At 39.6% G+C, this 21837-nt stretch overlaps 1 protein-coding gene across 1 annotated transcript in view; it reads left to right on the top strand.

Moving 5' to 3' along the window:
- Nucleotides 1-21837, top strand: part of TMC1 (transmembrane channel like 1) — a 654455-nt gene that overhangs the window by 190175 nt on the left and 442443 nt on the right. Inside the window, exon 6 of the mRNA XM_078677802.1 lies at nt 19543-19641. Within this exon, the coding sequence (XP_078533928.1) occupies nt 19543-19641 (99 nt within the window). The remainder of the gene's footprint in view (nt 1-19542; nt 19642-21837) is intronic.

The following is a 21837-nucleotide window of genomic DNA, read 5'->3' on the forward strand; positions in this document are numbered from 1 at the left end:
CACATAAGTAAAAAAATGTGTACTGATTTTGTTTCTTTCTACTCTTTCCTAGAACAAGTAAATCAAAATGACTGAAGGTGCAGAATTTGTCATGTCTCAGAAAAATAAATTGCTATTATGCTACATGGGTTATGTGTATAATCAGGAGAGACAAAGTGGTAGAAAGGTTTTTTGGAAGTGTACACAATATTACTCCAACAAATGTTATGGGAGGGCCACTACCGAGGAAACTAATGTGCTATTTACTAGAGAACATAATCATCCCCCAAATGTCACCGAAATTGAAATTAGAGATGCCTTAGAAAGTATTAAAAGTGCTAGCACACAAAGTGACAAACCCACCACCCAAATACTTAAAGAAGAACTGGTAAAAATCCCTAACCATGCTTCAGGGCAACTACCCTCTATTGATTCCCTGAAACGCACAATTGCACGCACCAAACGACTCACTAGCACAACCCAACCCAACCCAACTTGTTTTGAAGAAATTATTATTTCACCCGAAATGGCCATCACACACAATAAAGATAAATTTATTCTTTTTGATAATGAAAGCAGTACAAACAGAATAATTATGTTTGCAACTGCAAGTAATTTACGAAAAATCCAACAGTGTCCCCAATGGATGATGGATGGAACATTTAAACCCTGCCCAAAACCTTTTTACCAACTGTATTCCATCCACGGTTTATACCATCATTCTAACATACCTTTCATTTACTGTTTGCTACCCAACAAACAGCAAACAACCTACACCGAAATTTTAAATGTTCTCAAAACGGAAATCAATAATTATTTTCCCGAAAAAATAATTATTGATTTCGAATTAGCTATGATAAATAGCATTTTGAGAACATTTCCCCACACAGCAATCCAGGGTTGATATTATCATTTTAATCAGAGTATATGGAGGCATCTCCAAAAATCTACTTTAAGTGTACTATACTCTACAGATAGCACCTTTGCCTATCAAGTTAAAAAGTTAATAGCCCTGGCCTACGTCCCTGTTACAGATGTTGCTGAACATTACAATTTATTAATTGACAGCGCATATTATAAGAGGAATGAGGATAAGCTAACACCATTGCTAGACTATTTTGAAGACACTTGGGTGGGAAGGTTGCACAGATCAGGACATCGACGCCAGCCCAAATTCCAAATCCCTTGGTGGAATGTCTATCTCAGTACTTTAAACCAAGAGGCGAAAACCAACAACAGTGTTGAAGGGTGGCATAATGCTTTCCAAGCAACTACAAACAGAGGCAAACCCACATTCCACAACCTTCTTGAAGCTTTGAAAAAAGAACAAAGCTATCAGGAACTAAGAATGGAACAATCAGTATCACAAATAGGGCCCAAACTCACTAAACAAACCCAACAAATGTTCCGACTACTTCAAAGTCAAGTCACATTATACCCTACAACTAGAGGTTTAGAATACCTGGCAATAATAGCAAAAAGTCTTCTATAAAAATGTCAAGTAAATATACGAATGTCTTCTTACAATACTAATAAAAATCACATGTCATAAACATATATAATGAATTATAAATAAAACATATTTGTTTGACAAACTTTTAAAAAATATGTAAAAAAATTCGTAACAAATATGCAATGTTTATAATTTTTTATAACATACACATAACATTAGAAATCGACATTTCCCACCCAATCAAAATTGTAAAATAAATACTTACAATTTTTGGAATTGAGAGACGCAATCAAGGAAAAATCAATCCATACAATCCAATCCAATATCTTACAATTCCAATATGGGAAACCCTCAAAAACCCGAAAATAAATTGTAAAACGTAAAAAAACGCTCCAGGAAATCCCGAAAACAGTAGTGTGTACACGTTAGGATTTAAAGTTATATACACACAATTTTTAAAAAACGGTCACGCATATCAAAGTATCAATCCGATTCGAAACCCTCCAAAAAACCCGAAAAAGGTTTAAAAAGTGAAAAAACCGCTCCAGGCAAACACGAAAAATAGGAGATAAAAGTCAAAATATAAGCATAATAACTTAAACATTTGTTTCTCCGTTAAAAAACACGCTTCCTTCCATGTAGTTTTCATGCGAGGAACCGAAACCTGTAAAATAACATACATAACGAAAGCCACCCACAAATACCCCCTTCACATTTGTAAATATACTAACAATTAACATTAACCATGTAAGAAGACATTTCCGAACACTTAAAATTAGACTTGAAGGAAAAAAAGCACGACACATCTATAACGCAGACTTTTCACCCAAACGCTACTTAAACTAATAATACATACACCAAAAAACACTACAGAGTTTGATTACACCCTCAAACATGACCACTTACTTATAATTTGTATTAAAAAATAACCTTACCTCTCTCCACGCGAAGCAACTCCCAACCGCGAGCTTCTCCAGTCCTGAATGGAGCGCAATAACCTTACGCGGTAAAAAAGTAGTCCCCTTAACCCATTTGTGTAAAAGGATAATAGAATAAACAATGTGAAATAAAAAATATATAATACATACACATGTATAATGTAACAAATTAATACACTATACTCATGACAATTTTCCTTTATTAACAAAAAATAATATATTTAATATAAATTAATATATAATATGTAGTATATATTAATAATATAAAATAATTATGTAAAACTTTGAATAAAAGATGTAAATATTTAGTTATTCTGTATATTTATATAAATAATTTTGTGTATAATTTTTATAAAACATTATAAATGTTTATTGCAATAATTAATAATGATAAATAATATAACTTATTTATTGTTATTAATATAACAAGTAGAACCATTTAGTATATAAAGAATGACCTGAAAAAAGTCTCTATTTTATCTGTGAATATATATATTTTTGTTAATAATCAATGAATGTTTATGTTTATTAATTAATAATAATAATAATTATTAAAATAATTATTATTTTTATTAATTAGTAAAAAAAGATTATATAATTATTTCTAATTATAACAAAATTATATAATTGCTTTACTAATATTTGATAAATACCAGATATTATAATTAAACATATTGTTTCCCTATACAATTATAAACTTTACAACCAAAGCGATTTATATGTTTTATGTAAAAACAACATTGTGTGAAATATACACCAAGAAAATTTATTTTGGTATTTCAATTTATCCTAAGAAATGTAATAATAGTCATGTTACTTGTTAAAAAGAAATATGTATTATATATTTTATTATATTAATATTTAATATTAACATTATTAAATATTAATGTAAGAAATATATAACAAATCATTGTTTAATGTATTTCTATATAAATACTTTAAATTGTAAATGACTGATGGGAATATGTAAAATCTACTGAAAGAATCTAGTAATCCAAATTATTGTTTACATTGACCACATGTATATAAATGTAAAGATGTTATTGTGTGAATAATAAAAGTAAAAAAAAATGTGATGTTATATTTGTTTTTGATTTTATTGTAGTACACAATAAAAAAATTAAAAATTGTTTAATAAACTAATTTGAAAACATCTATGTTGCATAATTTTTTATTATTAAAACACAGTAATGAACAAATGTATACAAATGTGCTGCACACTGACCAATTTTATATGTATTGTTACTACTCCAGTCAATCTAAAATCATAGAAGCTGCAGGACACTAGCAAAAATTATTTTACTATTCCTACTACACTCAAGGTAATACCATAAAATGTGGTGGAGACTAACCAATGTATTTTTATTAATCCAACTCCAGTGTTGGTAATATTACTGATGGTGCTGGACACCAACCAATTAATAATTAGAATTCCAACTCCACTCTAGCTACTGTCTGGAAACATGCTAATACATAAATTGTTTTTATCTAAATAAAGTGTACTAATGTAAAGTTATAATAATATCTATTTTCGTGTAATAAATTTAATGTATCACTGTTAAGTTAAACTATACATCAGCACTCTAAAATACCCAAAACTGTCCCAAAACACTAAAAAGACCCCTTGACCCTAAAGGCCAAAACTGACCCAGAACCCTACAAATACCCCTTTATCAACAAACTGAAAACTGACCCTGAACCCTACAAATACCCCTTTACCCACAAACTGAAAACTGACCCTGAACCCTACAAATACCCCTTTACCCACAAACTGAAAACTGACCCTGAACCCTACAAATACCCCTTTACCCACAAACTAAAAACTGACCCAGAACCCTACAAATACTCCTTTACCCACAAACTGAAAACTGACCCTGAACCCTACAAATACCCCTTTACCCACAAACTGAAAACTGACCCTGAACCCTACAAATACTCCTTTCCCAACAAACTGAAAACTGACCCTGAACCCTACAAATACTCCTTTCCCAACAAACTGAAAACTGACCCTGAACTCTACAAATACCCCTTTACCCACAAACTGAAAACTGACCCTGAACCCTACAAATACCCCTACAACCACAAACTGAAAACTGACCCTGAACCCTACAAATACTCCTTTCCCAACAAACTGAAAACTGACCCTGAACCCTACAAATACCCCTACACCCACAAACTGAAAACTGACCCTGAACCCTACAAATACTCCTTTCCCAACAAACTGAAAACTGACCCTGAACCCTACAAATACCCCTTTACCCACAAACTGAAAACTAACCCTGAACACTACAAATACCCCTTTACCCACAAACTGAAAACTGACCCTGAACCCTACAAATAGCCCTTCACCCACAAACTGAAAACTGACCCTGAACCCTACAAATACTCCTTTTCCCACAAACTGAAAACTGACCCTGAACCCTACAAATACCCCTTTACCCACAAACTGAAAACTGACCCTGAACCCTACAAATACCCCTACACCCACAAACTGAAAACTGACCCTGAACCCTACAAATACTCCTTTCCCAACAAACTGAAAACTGACCCTGACCCCTACAAATACCCCTACACCCACAAACTGAAAACTGACCCTGAACCCTACAAATACTCCTTTCCCAACAAACTGAAAACTGACCCTGAACCCTACAAATACCCCTTTACCCACAAACTGAAAACTGACCCTGAACACTACAAATACCCCTTTACCCACAAACTGAAAACTGACCCTGAACCCTACAAATAGCCCTTCACCCACAAACTGAAAACTGACCCTGAACCCTACAAATACTCCTTTTCCCACAAACTGAAAACTGACCCTGAACCCTACAAATACCCCTTTACCCACAAACTGAAAACTGACCCTGAACCCTACAAATACCCCTACACCCACAACCTGAAAACTAACCCTGAACCTCCAAAAAACTCCTTTACCCACAAACTGAAAACTGACCCTGACCCCTACAAATACCCCTTTACCCACAAACTGAAAACTGACCCTGAACTCTACAAATAGCCCTTTACACAAGAACAGAAAACTGACCCTCAACCTCAAAAATACCCATTTACCCACAAACTTAAAAATTTCCCAAATCCCACTAAATACACCTTTACTCACGACTACCAAAATTACCCAGAACCCTAAACAATTAACCTATAACAAAAACTATGAAACTAAGCCAGAACACTATAAATAATAATGAACACAACATTAAACATAAATATATAAAAAAAAAAATATTTTTCAAAAAACTATTATAAAATATATTATCACATTAGCTATAATAATAATTTAGATTAATTAATATTGTTTAATTCCAATTAATTAATTAACATCAACATTAATTAACACATTACATTTAAATGTATACAATTAATGTAATTAAGTCATTATTATAAATTAATTACCAATTCATTTATTTAAATGATATGCAATATATTAATTACATCATTAACTAATTATAATTAATGTGTTAGCAATTAATAAATGTAAATAATATACTAATTCTTAATACAATAAATCACTAATTATTATTAATTAATAACCAATGTATCAATGAAAATCATATACATTTTTTTTTTAAATATTAATTATTAATAATCAATTAATCAATTAATCAATGAAATTATATGCTAATTAATCAATTAAACAATGAACTAATTAATATTAATTAATTACCAATTAAAATCTAATTAAAACAATTACCACACATATATTAACTAATTAATTATTATTAAATTACTTCCCACCCTATTCCCCTATAAACCCACAACCCGCTCCTAAACATTTGGTACTATTTATTTATATATTATATATATATTATTTTATAAAATCAATATTTTCTAACATTTTCTCGATATTTTTTACTTTCACTATATTTCGATATTTTGTCTAATCGATATTTTTAAGTCGATGTTTTTGTATTCGATATTTTTGGGTCATTTTTGCAGTCGATATTTTTTTCAACGATATTCCTATAGTCGATATTTTGTTAATGTCGATATTTTTCCGTCGATATTTTGTCCATTCGATATTATGTAGTCGATATTATGTCCAGTTACCACTTTTATTTCTTCTTGGTTTTTGATCTCTCTATATATGTTGCATTGTGCAAAACACATAGAAGGAGCAAAATTCAATTAATAATTGTTTTTGTGCCGGAAGGTATTCCTTCCTGTATAACAACAGCAATCCCCGCAACTCAGGCCCCCTTGCACCATGGTGCAAGTGTGCCTGCGTTGAGGCATGGCTGCTGTTGGTGTGACGGCGCTGGTGAGGACAGGAAGGCATCATATCTTATAGATATGGCACATTCCTGCCCTTTTCTTTTGATGCACAGCAGAGCAGCAGGAAGGCTGCGCTGCTGTGCTGCTGTGCAGCAAAATATAGTAAATTAGGGCCTGAGCATCCATTCATAAGAACTGCAAGGAAATCTCAAATCAATGGATGCAGAGAATGAGATTGACAAATGCAAGAAAGATTATGATAAACAAACGTGAAATGGAAAAATAGTTGCACACAGCCATGTGTAAACATATTAAACACAATACTCACACATTCAAACAGGAGGGCCAATATTCTAAATCGTATATGTGGTAGTAAAATATAAAAAGGAAAATAAAATGCTTATAAAATATGAATGCAGATTTTTGAAGGAGTAGTTGTGTTGTACTAATTGAAGGTCATGTGTTCCACACCACTGGTAGAGTAGCTGGGAATGCTTCGGAGGAAGGTTTTAGATTCCTTCAAATTGTTCCGAATTAATATTCTAAGTGCTGCGGGTAATCATCGGGTGATTCATGTGATGTGCACATAATGTTAGAAGACTCAGGGGCATATTATCAAGGGATTTATCTCCGCTTTTTTGGCATTAAAAGCCAAGAAAGCGGAGATAAAATTATCTCCCTATCAGCAACAGGGTGCTAACACGCAAATTCGCATGTTAGCACCCTTTTTCTCTACACTTCCCCTTGCATCTCTAATGAGATGCAAAGGGGGCGTTCCAGAGAAAAATAATAGGAGAAATGTTGTTCAGCGACATTTCTCCTATTATCAAGGATATCGCTAACCCTGTTTGTGATAAAAAAAAAAGCAGCGCTACCGCGGTTAGCGCTGCTTTTTTTACACCTAGTATTTTCCTGACTTAGCCATGATATCCTATGGAAGGTGGATATCATGGCTAAGTTTGTGAGCCCCTATCATCAAGCTAACGCCAAACTTCGAGATATTATCGTTGGTTTTCCAGTGATAATCTCTCATTTGGCAGTTAGCGCGAGGATTTTTATCACTTCTGAGATAAGCGTTGCTAATAGCACGTTATCTCAGTGATAAAAATCCACGCTACCCAGCGATAATTATCCTAGCGCTAAATGCGCTTAGCGATAATTATCGCTGGGGCTTGATAATACGCCTCACAGTATCTTACTTCAACTGCTTGCCATTTACCTTCCAGATTTTAGGTACAACTTCTGGGTAGCTATGGGGATGATATCTACTGGACATTTTTAAACTTTCTTTATCTCCCCCAATAGCATTGCATAAATAACATAATATTTTAGAATATGCACTTTTGAAGATATGCCACATTTTCTTCTGATAAATCTTGGCAAACCAATATTTTTTGCTCTTGATTTGCCTCATAAGTTTTTACAGGTGATGTCCGTCATTCTTATTTAGCTTCATTACAATACGATATTCTTAATTGAGCTATTTGCAAATGTGTCCTAGATTAGAAAATGTTACACTATCAATTCGTGAAGTTGTCCCACCCTACAAATGCTGACATGATCTTAAAATATCTTTCTTTGGCTGGCAGATGGTTGTTGTCATGAACTTTGCATTTGCAGCATATCTTTTCTGTGTGTTGACCATTTCACGATGAAGTCGCATTACTCAGTTGGCAGAAAGAAATGATCTCATCCTGTAGTGGATGAAGGGAAATGAGAATGATGTAGTATATGTTATACCCAGCTGCCCTCTAGTTCTTTACTACACATACCTAGCTTCCATGCATGAACAGTTTCTGTTCTTCAGAAAGTCCATGTGCAAGTTCACACTAGACCCACAAAGGGTCAAACGTCAGGCCTCAGCTATTGACAATAAACGATTTCACTTATTTAAAATTATAGGTTGGAATATGCTGGTCATAGATATAGTGCACCCAGGAATATCTAATGATCACATTGCAAGCTTCCTAGAAGTGAATCATTAGATTCCCAACATGGGGCATGGACATAAACCAAATTTGTCATTTTATGGCTTGACACATGATATAAAGCGCTTAGAGTAAATTGTGGTACTCTTTACTTTTCTTCTTTCCAATTTTCAAGTAAAAATTTAAGATTTTCCTTGATATGTTTCAGGTCATGGTCTGCATGTGCAAGTGGTCCAAATATATACTGTTCTGCATTTCTAATTTGTAACCCAATAAAACAATTATAAAGAATAATTTTTATCCTAAATATGTGAATGAGTACGTACATACATACGCAAGTGAGTGAACCACTGAGTGTTTTGTTAGTCAAGTGAGTGTGAGTGCTTCACCCCTCTTCCCCCCACCCCTGCCCACCCTGGACTATCTGTGGAGTGAGTTAGCCCCTCCCTCAACTACGCAAACTCCCTCCAACAGCAAGGTGCCTTGACTTGCACCCGGGAGCACGTCCCCCCAACCTTTCACCCCTGTGAACGAGACCACTTAGGTAATTAAGCCCTGGGTATCTATAATAGAAAAGAAGAAAGTGCTTGTGCAATAACTAGTGCGACTTGGGGAAGGCCCGTATACAGTCTGTTCCGCCACTACTACATACTTCTATCAACAAGCACAGTATATCTAGTATAAGCTGATGGTAGCGATTGAGCCTGGTGCCTCTTCTCCTCTGAAGAAGAGCAAGGTAGCGCTAGAGTAATCTTAATGTCTAGAATCTCTTGGATTTATAGGTTTTCTGGAATATCATAAGATGCAATAAGGATCAAGCTTTAAATTCGGTTGCTATACACAACCAGCCTGCCCTGAACACGAAAGGAAAGGGAGTGACTATTCCAGAGTTTTCCCCCAATTTATAGAAATAGTATAATTCCCCCCACTTAAAGGGGAGATAAAGTAAGGTGCAATAGTGCAATAGTGCAAATATTTAGTCATAAACACATTACAAAAGTACAAAATATACTCCAATATTCCAATACTTAAAAAGTGCTCACATAAAAGGTGAAAAAACAACACAAGTGCAATTTGTGCAATAGTGCAACACTTTTTTTCCCTCCTTTCTTTCCTCTCCCACCTCCTCCCTCCTCTTCCTCCTTCCCTCTTTTTTTTGAGTAAAGAACAGTAGTGGAAATTGATGTATCTTCTCCCCCATACTTTTAACATTCACAAAAAGGAACGAATTGCCACAAAGCTTGGTAAATTATGGACGGTAAAAAAATCCTCCCCCCTCACATTGAAGGGGGAGGATAAAGTGCGGAAGAGAAATAATGAAACTTTTCAGCTGTAAACATATTGGACAAAATGCAAAGTGCAGAGTTCGTTGGTGCAAAAATGCTAATTTTCCACCGTTAAACAAATTCAGTACATCCCCCCCCCGCAGGAGAGGTAAAGTGCAAAGTGGCCCAAGGTTCATGCAGTTAGAGTGAACTTGGTATCAAAGTAGTCAAAGTGTCTAAGTACAAGAAAAAAGAAGAAAACGAGAAAAAGGACTGGGAAAAAAAGGCCTGCATTTTAACAATAAAGCAGTTAATATAGACAGAAGTCTCTACTTGAGTCCCTGGACTTCCATTATTTTACATTTGCTTGAGCAATGTTTTGTAGTAAGTCTTGGGCCTCTTGGAGAGTGGAACACAGATGAAACTTTCCTTTCCATAAAACTCTCAATTTGGACTGCCAGGAAACAGAGGCCTGCGCTCCTGCAATTTTATTTTGGCTCAGCATCCCCACAAACTCTTTCTGTCTTCCTGCTGCCGCTGCTGACATATCGGAGAACACTCGCACTCGGCCCCCATTGGGTAGAACAATCTCCCTTTTTTGGATCAGCTTGGTTAACACTAAGCATGGGCGAATTTTGCGAATTCGTGATCCGCGAATTTGCGCATTTGAGAATTCACGATCCGCAAAATTCGCGAATTTGCGGATTTTTTAATTTTTGCGTGTTCGCGGGGCTCTTGGCGTGTTCGCGGGGTGCTTTGCGTGTTCACTGGGGTTTTTTTTGTGCGAGACCGCGATGCGCCCTCTGGTTCATCACTGCCACCCTCTCAGTTTTTTTTGTGCCCTTCTGCCCCACTCGTTTTTGTGCCTTGTGCCCCTTGCCCCACTCGTTTTTGTGCCATTCTGCCCTCTGCCCCAATCGTTGTTGTGCGCCCTTGTGCCCCTTGCCCCACTCGTTTTTGTGCCATTCTGCCCTCTGCCCCAATCGTTGTTGTGCCCTTGTGCCCCTTGCCCCACTCGTTTTTGTGCCATTCTGCCCTCTGCCCCAATCGTTGTTGTGCCCTTGTGCCCCTTGCCCCACTCGTTTTTGTGCCATTCTGCCCTCTGCCCCAATCGTTGTTGTGCCCTTGTGCCCCTTGCCCCACTCGTTTTTGTGCCATTCTGCCCTCTGCCCCACTCGTTGTTGTGCCCTTGTGCCCCTTGCCCCACTCGTTTTTGTGCCATTCTGCCCTCTGCCCCAATCGTTGTTGTGCCCTTGTGCCCCTTGCCCCACTCGTTTTTGTGCCATTCTGCCCTGTGCCCCACTCGTTTTTGTGCCCTTGTGCCCCTTGCCCCACTCGTTGTTGTGCCCTTGTGCCCCTTGCCCCACTCGTTCTTGTGCCATTCTGCCCTCTGCCCCACTTGTTGTTGTGCCTTTGTGCCCCTTGCCCCACTTGTTTTTGTGCCATTCTGCCCTTTGCCCCACTCGTTATTGTGCCCTTGTGCCCCTTGCCCCACTCGTTGTTGTGCCCTTGTGCCCCTTGCCCCACTCGTTTTTGTGCCATTCTGCCCCTTGCCCCACTCGTTTTTGTGCCCTTCTGCCCCTTGCCCCACTCGTTTTTGTGCCATTCTGCCCTTTGCCCCACTCGTTTTTTGTGCCATTCTGCCCTTTGCCCCACTCGTTGTTGTGCCCTTTTGCCCCTTGCCCCACTCGTTTTTGTGCCATTCTGCCCTTTGCCCCACTCATTTTTGTGCCATTCTGCCCTCTGCCCCACTCGTTGTTGTGCCCTTGTGCCCCTTGCCCCAGTCGTTTTTGTGCCATTCTGCCCTTTGCCCCACTCGTTGTTGTGCCCTTGTGCCCTTTGCCCCACTCGTTTTTGTGCCATTCTGCCCTCTGCCCCACTAGTTGCTGTGCCCTTCCGCCCTCTGCCCCACTCTGTGACCTTCTTCCCTCTGCCCCACTCCTGTTTTATTTTAGAATGGTGCCGGCAAGCTGCCAGCGCCATTCTAAAATAGTTACTAAGTTAGCTTCATCAGGAAGCACTAGTAGATAAAATAAAGCAGGTGCTCGAGCACCTGCATTTTATCTATTAGTGCTTCCTGTTGAAGCTAACTTAGTAACTATTTTAGAATGGTGCTGGCAGCTTGTCGGCGCCGTTCTAAAATAGTTACAAGCTTGAAGCTTGAACTTTTGCCCCCGGATCCGTTCCGCTCGCGGGTTCGCAGATTTTTGGCAAATTCACGGGAATTCGCGGATGGCGAATTTGCCGAAAATCCGCAAAATCCGCGAGCGGAACGGATTTTGCGCCCATGCTTAGTTAACACTGCCTCTCTAATGCGATAGTCAGAAAAATTTACAATCATTGTCCTGGGATACTTAGCCCCTGGAGTTTTCGGGAAGGGGACTCTGTGGGCCCGCATTACAGTAAGATCTTCAGGCGCCTTCTCAAGCACATGGTTTCTGGTTATCAATTTGATGAAAGCCACCGGATTAGCCTGTCCATCAATGTGTTCACTGTCTTCTGGAATCCCTGTAAAACGTAAATTTGACCGCCTGGCATAATTTTCCATCTCATCCATCTTTATCTGGGAGGCCTGGAGCTTCTTCTGAAGAGCGGCAATATCAGAGTCACATAGTAAAGGGTGGTCCTCAATATCAGATACCCGTTGTGCCAATTCTTTAAATCGCTCAGGTATTTGGTGCACCATGGTTTCAATTTTATCTAATCGTTGATGTAATAAGGAGAGCTCCTGGGCTTGCGAGGTCTTACAGTCCCGAATTTCTCCCAAAACAGTCTCAAAGAGCTGTTGCATTTGGTCCATCGAGACGAATAAAGACAGTAGTAGTAGTAGCCTCTTCAGCGCTGACATTTCTATTGCCAGCTCCCTACAGAAGGGGCACTGTCATGGCTTCCAGTCTAATTTTCAACTGAAGACTTTGTTGTGATGAAGGGGGTAATGACCCCAAGTCCTCTAGAGTCTTAGGCTTATGCCTCGCTATATCCAGAGTTACCTTTTGAGCACAGCACACTGATTGCATCAATTCAACTTGACCCTCTAGACCTTTCTCTCCCGGAGGAACCACAGTAACAACAGTAACAGAAGTACCTTTTTCCTGATTAACAGGGTCAGTTTATTCCAGATATAACTTTTCTGCTGTGGCCGCCTTGTTGGTCATCTGGTTAGGCTTGCGATGTTTAGAGAATACAGGGTAGTCTTTGAGAGGAGTATCTAACTCTAGGCTCCTATTATCTGACACAACAAACTGTGGTGCTCCCATCTCCTTAGTGTCACAAGTGTCTGCGTTCACAGCTTGCGTAGTACTAGGATGTTGTGGTGTTGCCTCCTCTAGCACTTTTTCCAAGCCTCCCATGCTTCCATGTATGACCTAGCAGTGCCTGTTGCCTCCGCTCTGCTGGGGCCTGTACCACCAGACCTTATTTCTGGAGAAGACCCTAGAGAACCTGAAGAAGTTCCAGGGGAATCAGATATTATAGGAGAAGATTTTTGGGATGTCAGAACCACTTTTGAGCTCATAGTGCCTAACTCCCCCTTACTTTCTGGTTAGTTCTTCCTCTCCTGGCTGCCAAAATGCGGGACTGTGCTGCTTGTTGCCTAGCCTTTTGAGGTAGCGATGGGGGAGAGGGGACCGCAGGTGGAGCTCCTGCTCGTGTTGTTGACCCTCTAAGGACCCTCTGCCGCATAGCATGCAGTCCTAGCCCTTACTTAGCTTCCCTAACTCTGGCCTGTAGCTCACTATTCTACGTAGGACACCTCTTCGTAGGGACAGGTAGCTGATTTTATTCTACCCGGAGCACAATGAGCATTCATTCACCAGAAAGTCCCCAAGTCACAAAGTCGCTTATAGCCAGTTCAGAAGAGAGACAACTGAAGGGCAGCTCTAGGGCAACTGGCCAGGGAATAGCAGCAGTCAAGGAAGCAAGGAAGCACATAGTATAGTCAGTCGATATGTAATCCTGCGGTGGTACTCCTGAGGAATTTATAAATGTGAACAGCTCAGCATCCCAGTTGATGAGCCCAGGGCCACACTCTAATCTATTTACAGCCTTGCCGCCTTCTGACTCCCCAGTGTCTCTCCAGTCCTCTCAGTCTCCACTAGCCCGAGCTCTTCACACTCAGCTCAATATCACAGTGCTGCATGATCCCTGCAACTCCACTGCTCACTGCTGACTAGTCACTGCTCACTGCCCTCGTGTATCACTGCCTCATTGCTATTGCAGTCCGAGGCTGCTTCCGTATTCACGTCTCCGGTTCAGCTGGCTCTGCGTGTGAGCTTGTATCTCACTACCGTATCTGCGCAGCCGTTGGTTCCGCCTGGGACTTGCGTCTCCATGTCCCTAAGCACGAAACAGGGAGGAGCAACAAGCAGCTTGCACCCTCCGATGCCTCAGAGCCACTCACCACCGCTTCTTCCTGCAACTCCGATGCTGCAGCGCATCACACCCTCACCACGGCCAAGCGCAAACTCGGAACATGCCCCTGAAGCAGGATATCGGGCTAGCCTGTCCTTTCAAAAAATTGCATATAGGGAACCAACACACTTGGGATAATGGGCTGATTGACGATAAGGTAAAATTTAGAGGCCAAGGTAAATTTGGCAACGTTTCTGTCATCAAGGGAATGTATGTAACTTTATTAATAGAGCTGGTACAACTGGAAGATAGACATATGAGAGAATATAGCAGACTTTTTTTAAAAGTGGTATAATTTGATTGAAGAACGGTACAACTGCTGAAAGTAATTTCATGTAATGTGAATGGTTTTTTGAACGTACTAAACAAAGGAGCCAGGTTAAAATGGCTAGAATCCTTATCCCCACAGGTGTTTGTTTTTGCAGGAGACACATTTTAAATCTAACTCCCCCAACTTTGCACCCCCCATGAAGTATGCCCATGCATACTTTGCTTCCTTCGATGCGTCAGTGCGTGCAGTGGGTATTCTTTTATCTACAGAGTTAGATTGGGAGATGGGTAAGGTGATTCGGGATGAAGGAGCAATGTGGATTTGGATAGAAGTCTTACAGCCAGATTCATCAACGGAAAATCGGCTAGCAAAGGGCCAGATTCTCAGAATCTGGCCCTTTGCGAGCGCAATTTTTGCATTTGGGATTCATCATCCCAAATGCAAAAATCGCAAATTGCGAAATCGCTAAATTGCGAGGAATTGCATTTAAGGAATGTCTATATGAGATTCCTTAAATGCAATTCATGAACCATTTTAGAATTGCGAAATCGCAATTTTTGGCCGCTATTGACCGCGAAGTCTGACTTCGTGGTAAATAGCGAAAACTTAGAAAATGCACTTTAGTGCATTTTTCTAAGTTGTATGTTACACACACACATGTCCTTTGGACATGTGTGTGCGCAACATCAGTCTACATTTTCATTTCAGGGGTGCAACAGGGTGTCCTTTGGGCACCCCTGGCACCCTTGAAATCGCATCCTTATTTGCGATTAGCAAATTGCTAATCGCAAATAAGGAATGACTCCCCATTCATTCCTATGGGCTACAGGCCCTCAGGAATGAATGGGGAGTCATTCCTTATTTGCGATTAGCAATTTGCTAATCGCAAATAAGGAATCCCATTTTGCGAGTCTTTAATAGCGATTCCTTAATAATCGCTATTAAGGACTCGCAAAACAGGACGATGATGAATCTGGCTGATAGTTAATAAGATAGCTTTTGTCCTGCTTAACTATTAGGGACCAATTGGGGATGACTGAATGGCCCTGAAACAGATATACATTCTGCTGGTCAATGCATATGGGTTTATAATTATGGGAGTAGTTTTCAACTTAATTCAAAATCTGGGCCTGGTTACCTCCAACAAGGGAAAAAAGCTATTAAAACCTAAAACAGATAGATTTTTTAAAATTATAAAAGAGGATCCATGGAGACCATCCGAGCGTTACCGAGTTCACGTGCTACACAGATGGGATTTAAAACAGCATCCCATCTGGATTTCTTTTTGATAAGCAATCATCTCGCAAGAGGGGAAGCCCTGATTCTCTCTGCTCATTCTCAGATCCCTCTCTGGTCTCTTTGATACTACACTTGCCTGCCCCCAAGACAAAAAGTAATAGGTGGCACTTAGATAAAACTTTGCTCTCGGACCAAAAATGGATTGATTAAACCCGTGATTTTATAACGTGGTTCTTTAAGGAAAATGTGAATACGGCATCAGGTTTTATGGTGTGGGAGGCATACAGGGCCAATCTTGATAAATTGAGGAAACTTAAGATTGCTGGACTCCAGGGGTCGGTAGACCAGGCTAGGAGAGAATTGTTGGGGAGGGCCAACCGGGGGAGCAGAGGAAGAGAAAGCTGAAAATGTTAAGGGCAAAGAAAGAGTTGAAAAGTTTTTTTTATGCTCGAGAAAATTGCTGGAAGAAAAGCTTTTTGACAAAAGTAAGAGAGCCAGCATATCAGGAAATTTTTAGCCTGGTCTACAAAAGTGCATCAGAGCAAGCAATTAATCCCACAAATTAGGGATCCCAGTACTAGGCCCCTTGTGAATGATAAAGACAAAATTGCTGAAATGTTTGTGTCTCATTTTAGCAGGATATATGTGGAAGTCCAGATAGTTAGCCCCCAGGCTCTTGCGGATTGTTTTAGACCAATCCAGCTACCTACGATCCGTGAGGAGGATGGGATGTTCCTGAGTGAACCGATCACAACTGCAGAATTAAGTGAAATCATTAAAAAAATGGCAAATGCGAAGGATAGTGGTAAGGATGGGATCCCTATTGAAGTTTATAAGTTGTTTTTAGACAATCTTTCCCCATTTTTGGTATGACTATATAATCAAATTATGGCTGGGTTGGCGGTCTCAGATAGATTTAAGGAGTCAGTTGTGATCTCTATTTTAAAAAAGGATAAGGATCCGAAAGACCCAAGTTCGTACAGCCCAATATGTCTACTAAATGTAGACTATAAGCTCTTTATGAAAATCTGGGCAAATAGGATCGCAGGCTGTGTGCAATATCTGGTACATGCAGACCAAACAGGGTTTCTACCTGGAAGATCGATGGCTGCAAATACTTGTTATCTGATCCAGGCCATCGACTACTTTTCTGCTAGAAAGGACAGTGCAGCCATTTTAATGATGGATACAGAAGAGGCATTCGACCTGGTGGTCTGGCAGGCCCTCTTCTGTGTCTTGGGGAAGTTCAGCTTTCCACGCTGTCTGATTGAGATGCTTGAGGGATTTTATAGGGAAGCTATCTCAAAAATAATTATATATTCTGAGGAGGCGGGAGAAGTGGCGATAAGGCAGGGTACTAGGTAGGGTTACCCTCTTTCCCTCCTTTTATTCTCACTCTTTATCGAGCCACCAGTGATAAAAATTCAGTCTAATATAGTAATTCAAGCTCCCTGAGTAGGAATGGCAAAAATCAAGCTGTTTGCCGAGGATTTGACCCTGTACCGGAACCCAGAGAAATCAAATATCCAGAGAGTACTAGGAAAAATCTAGGTGTTTACAGAGTTGGGGAGGGGGGGGGGGGGTACAGGTTCAATCAGTCCAAAATGGAGCTTCTTTTATTTTAATGCACCAGGAATAGAGCTACCGGAAGGGGTAACATTTATGCCTTTCAAACCTATTAGATATATGGGCCTTTACGTCACAGTAGACTTCCTTCAACTTTTTCATCTGAATTATGGTAGAATATTTGATAAAAAGTCTGCTAGAAAGATGGGCACTGTTACCTTTGTCGTTAATAGGACGAGTCTCTTTGATAAAGATGTCGATACTTCCCGTGCTGATGTTTCTATCTTTAAATCTTCCTCTAAAGGTCCCAATCTCATATTTTAATGAAGTTGACAAGGTGATTCAGGAGTTTGTTTGGGCCAAGAAAAAACCTCAGATTAAGCTATCTATTTTACAATTGGATGTAGGACAGGGGGGTCGTGCATTACCTCATTTAGCGACTTATTACCAAGCTGTGCTACTCAGCTTAACAACTCAGCTATTGGTCCCTATTTCACATTTTGATGAATTCCTACTTGATCTTATGTTAATAGAGAGTGCAAATAACTGCCAGTATTCCTGCACACCGCAAAGCTACCAAAAAAGACTAGATATAAGGTCGTCAATACACTCTTAAGCCGCATGCAGCGATTGAATAAAAACTTTAATATCCCACCATGCCATGCATATTCTTCTCTTTGTGACTGTGAGTTATGGGGCCTTAAGCTCACACAAAAGGGGATCCAGCCACAGAATATGCTAGGTTTTTGTAGGTTAGGTGACTTCTACAATGGCACTAATCTGATGACGTGGGATGTCTTCGCAAAACAATTTGAACTTCAGAGCCGCTGTCTCTGGTTAAACTTCAGGCAGATTACATACTTTCTCCTGACCAATTATAGTGGAAACAGTGAGAGAGCCAGATTAATTTTAAAAGCAGCCTTTGAGGTAAATCTAACTGGTATCTTCAGTTGTTATAGGTTACTACGACAGGAGACGAATAAGAGCCTCATCGAAACAATGCTCCCAAAAATTGACCAGGAAACCAACTACTGGTTCAATAGACAGGAATGGGTATGTGTATGTGAATTTGGCCACAGGGCTTTGAGGGCGGCCAATTTTAAAAGAAGGTCCTTTCTTTCCAGATGGGTGGCTTATTAACCTCCCTCCAGACTTCATAAATGGTTCCCTACAACCCGAATGTTTTAGATGCAATTTGTCAGAGGCAGGGGATTGGTCACATACATTTTCTACTTGCCCGAGATTACAATACTTTTGGGAGGAGGTGGAGTTGTCCAGCACTCAATATATAGGCAATTATTTGCTTTCCTAGCCATGGCAGTAGCCAGGTCTTTAATATTACAGAATTGGAGATCTCAGAAAATCCCTACATTGGGTCAGTGGCTACTTAAGCTGGAACTGACCTATACATTTGAAGAGGCCTACGCAAAAAAGGCGCTGCAGAGATTTTAGCTGACCTGGGAGGGCTATGTTGCGATCCGTAAACAAATGATATTACGTAATTTGAGTGATCTTTTGTATAAACTTAATATCAATGGTCATTAACCTCTGCATGTTTTCGTAACAGTTAAAAGGTGGATAGTCCCCAGGTGAGAGCTTAGGGGGTAGAATTAAATTAATTATGAAGTACCCCTTTTCTAAGAATTGCCTGAAACCACAGAGGTTGTCAAGTTAGGGGTTACATGTTATCACTGAGCTGCTATTTAGAAATGCTGGTATTGCACACAAAGTAAAATGGGATACGAATTCATTCTTTTGAAGATTGTATGTTTTAAATATGTGACTCAATATTTTATAGGTTTGTATCTCTCTTTTTCGGCATATCCTGTTTATCATATTTATCATACAAAATGGTGCTATTTATTTTCTATTTTAATATGTGATTGGAGATTTTGTAAATCTGTCTGCTTCATGTTCCTTGGTTAACATGTCTGTTATGCTTTTTACGCTCATAAAAAAAAGTAGGAGCACCAAGTAGAAGATTGGCTTAGAAGGTCAGTGAGTGAGTGAAATTACTACTAGCCAAGCTTATTCAGAGCAATATGTTTAGGTAAATGTTTGCCATGTATTTGAGTGAGTGAATGAATGCTCCAGAGAGCCACTGAGCCAGCAAGTGAGTTGTGAGGTGCATGAATGAGTGAGTGAGTGAAATTAGTAAACATGAAAGCATATTTGTAGCAAAGGTTTTGAGGTACTTAATTGCTTTACGTTTTCATGTCTTGTGATATATTTGAACACCCTGTTATCTTTTACATTTTGACTACAGGCTTTAATGGGAAAACCATATGGATCAATTCCCAGAAAAACTGTCCCACGAGCTGAACAAGCAAATGCTATGAACTTTGCCACATTGTGGGACTTTAGTGTAAGTCTAATGTTTTTGTCAGAAATACAATTTTTACTGAATGCGTAACCCATTTGGTAAACCTTTACCCTACCTGTAGCATTATCCAACATATTTAGGTAAGGATGTATAATGAAGGTGACTTTAAATACCAAGCCTGATAAAATGTTGTTCGATTGGTACTCCAGACACTAAATACAATGGTGGTAATCAAATTTACCATGATGACCTACGATTGCCACAGGATGAAATAAATAAATAAATATATATATATATATACATTTTTCTGAACACTTCTTTAACACTTGGCCATTTTTTTTTACTATTAATTAAACAAAGCCGTATTAAAGAGATTCACTTTCGATTTCCTTATTTATGTGTTGCTTTACTCCAGATCTATGGAGCCACTCAGGGCCACCCAAAGTGACCTTGCATGACTTCATAATTCTCACTTAAGGTTTGCATCAGGCATGTACTATGTTGCGTGGTGCAAATACGAAGCAAACTGGGACATAAATATGCCCCCAGACATTTAAATAGAGAAAGAGAAGGAAAACCAAGAACCAAAAGTTTGAGGAAAAGACCAATGCAAAAAGCATTTAAAGGGATACAGCAGGACCTACATGAGCGAGACAAAGAGGGAGGGAGTGTCTGGCTGTCGATTAAAGAGGCAGGAAGTGCATTTGAGAGTATGCAGCCTCGGTATTAGACACTCTGACATTAAATAGTGCTGGCAGTGGGCTTCTAAGTAGAGCTTTGGATAAATGATAGGGCCTCATTACAATGTCGGGCGGAAAGCCTCCCCAACAGTCCGAATCACTTTGACTGTGTCGGAACCCTTCCGACCGCCTCAGTCGGTTTACAATCCGCCCAACCAATTATGATGTTTGCAGTCGGATTGTAAACTGCACAGTCTTTCCGAATCGGTTCCCCACCCCATGCCTGTGCTTTTGAGTGGAACACAGGCTCCCATAGAAGTCAATGGGACTTCGACTGAACAGTATTCGGTCGCATCGTAATCGGTTGGTACCCATTCTGAAACTGTTGTAAAACCACCAAGCGGATGGCCCTTCCGAAGGCTGATGCAGTGGCTTCTGTCAGTATATTCTGCTAAAATCAAGTAAGTTCAGATGGGGATTTGCTAGCAACAGTCAATTTAACGTCACTAGTCAGTTAAGAATTCCCTCCAAAGCAAAACCTTTCCTCTTTTGGTGTGTGTCGCACATTGACTGCATATAATTTGGAATATCATCTGAGCAGAGTTCCCCATAACAGAAAACTCCTCACGGGGAGAATTGAACTCCCTGTGCAAATGCATATTATTTTCCCGTAATGAAACCATTTTCCTTCCACCCTCAGCAAGTCTGGAGTGATCCGTTCCCTCTACAGTCCTCCAGGAGGTGTTACTCAAGCCCTTGGCTAGAGTACATCTACTACCATTTCAAAGGTGGAAAGGGTTAGTGAGGAATAATGGAATGCCCACAAATGCACTTTTATGGGTCATTCCAAACATCAAAGGCAGTCCGTGGCTTGAAATGTCCATTTCCCATCCGTTGAGTGCAATTACATACTTTACATACTTTAATTTTCTCAGCACTATCATAGCAGAGAAATCTGCAGTTGCAAAACCATTAAAGCCTGCCAGGAACATCTTTCTGGTAATGCTGTCTATTTACAACCAAAATTACCTTTGTAAATAGGGCCCAGTGTTTCTGTTTCCAGCCTGTTTTGCACCTTTGCCAGACTCGTCAAAAATATTCTCCTGATTTAGGCCCTCATTTTGAATTGTGGAGAATGGTATTCCCCCAAGTGATACCATTCAGACTTATTTTATGCGGTGCAGTAAAGAACATGGTAAAACCCAATGCTTTACCACATACAAATTCCACCTCCTGAAAAAATATGAGAGTGATAAAGTGCCCTGATAGGGGAACACCATGCACAGATAGACCTGGTACATCTAGAACCTACACATTCTCCCCAATTAAAAGCCCACTAATTCCGGTACCCGCATGTTTTTCCAATTCCGAGCCTGATAACTCATGATGGGCTGTAACTGGGACAGAGATACGAGCTGTTTATCAGCAACTCTGGCCCTTGTATTTCCAGCTTGAGTTACTAGCCATCTCATAATTCTTGCCACAGTTCTTCCAGAAAAAAAAATGTCAGAATCTCAACTGACACTTTTTATATTCTCAACAGCGATATCGTTTGGCA

This window comes from Lissotriton helveticus, chromosome 2_1 (assembly GCF_964261635.1).
Source record: "Lissotriton helveticus chromosome 2_1, aLisHel1.1, whole genome shotgun sequence".
NCBI classification, from domain to species: Eukaryota; Metazoa; Chordata; class Amphibia; order Caudata; family Salamandridae; genus Lissotriton; species Lissotriton helveticus.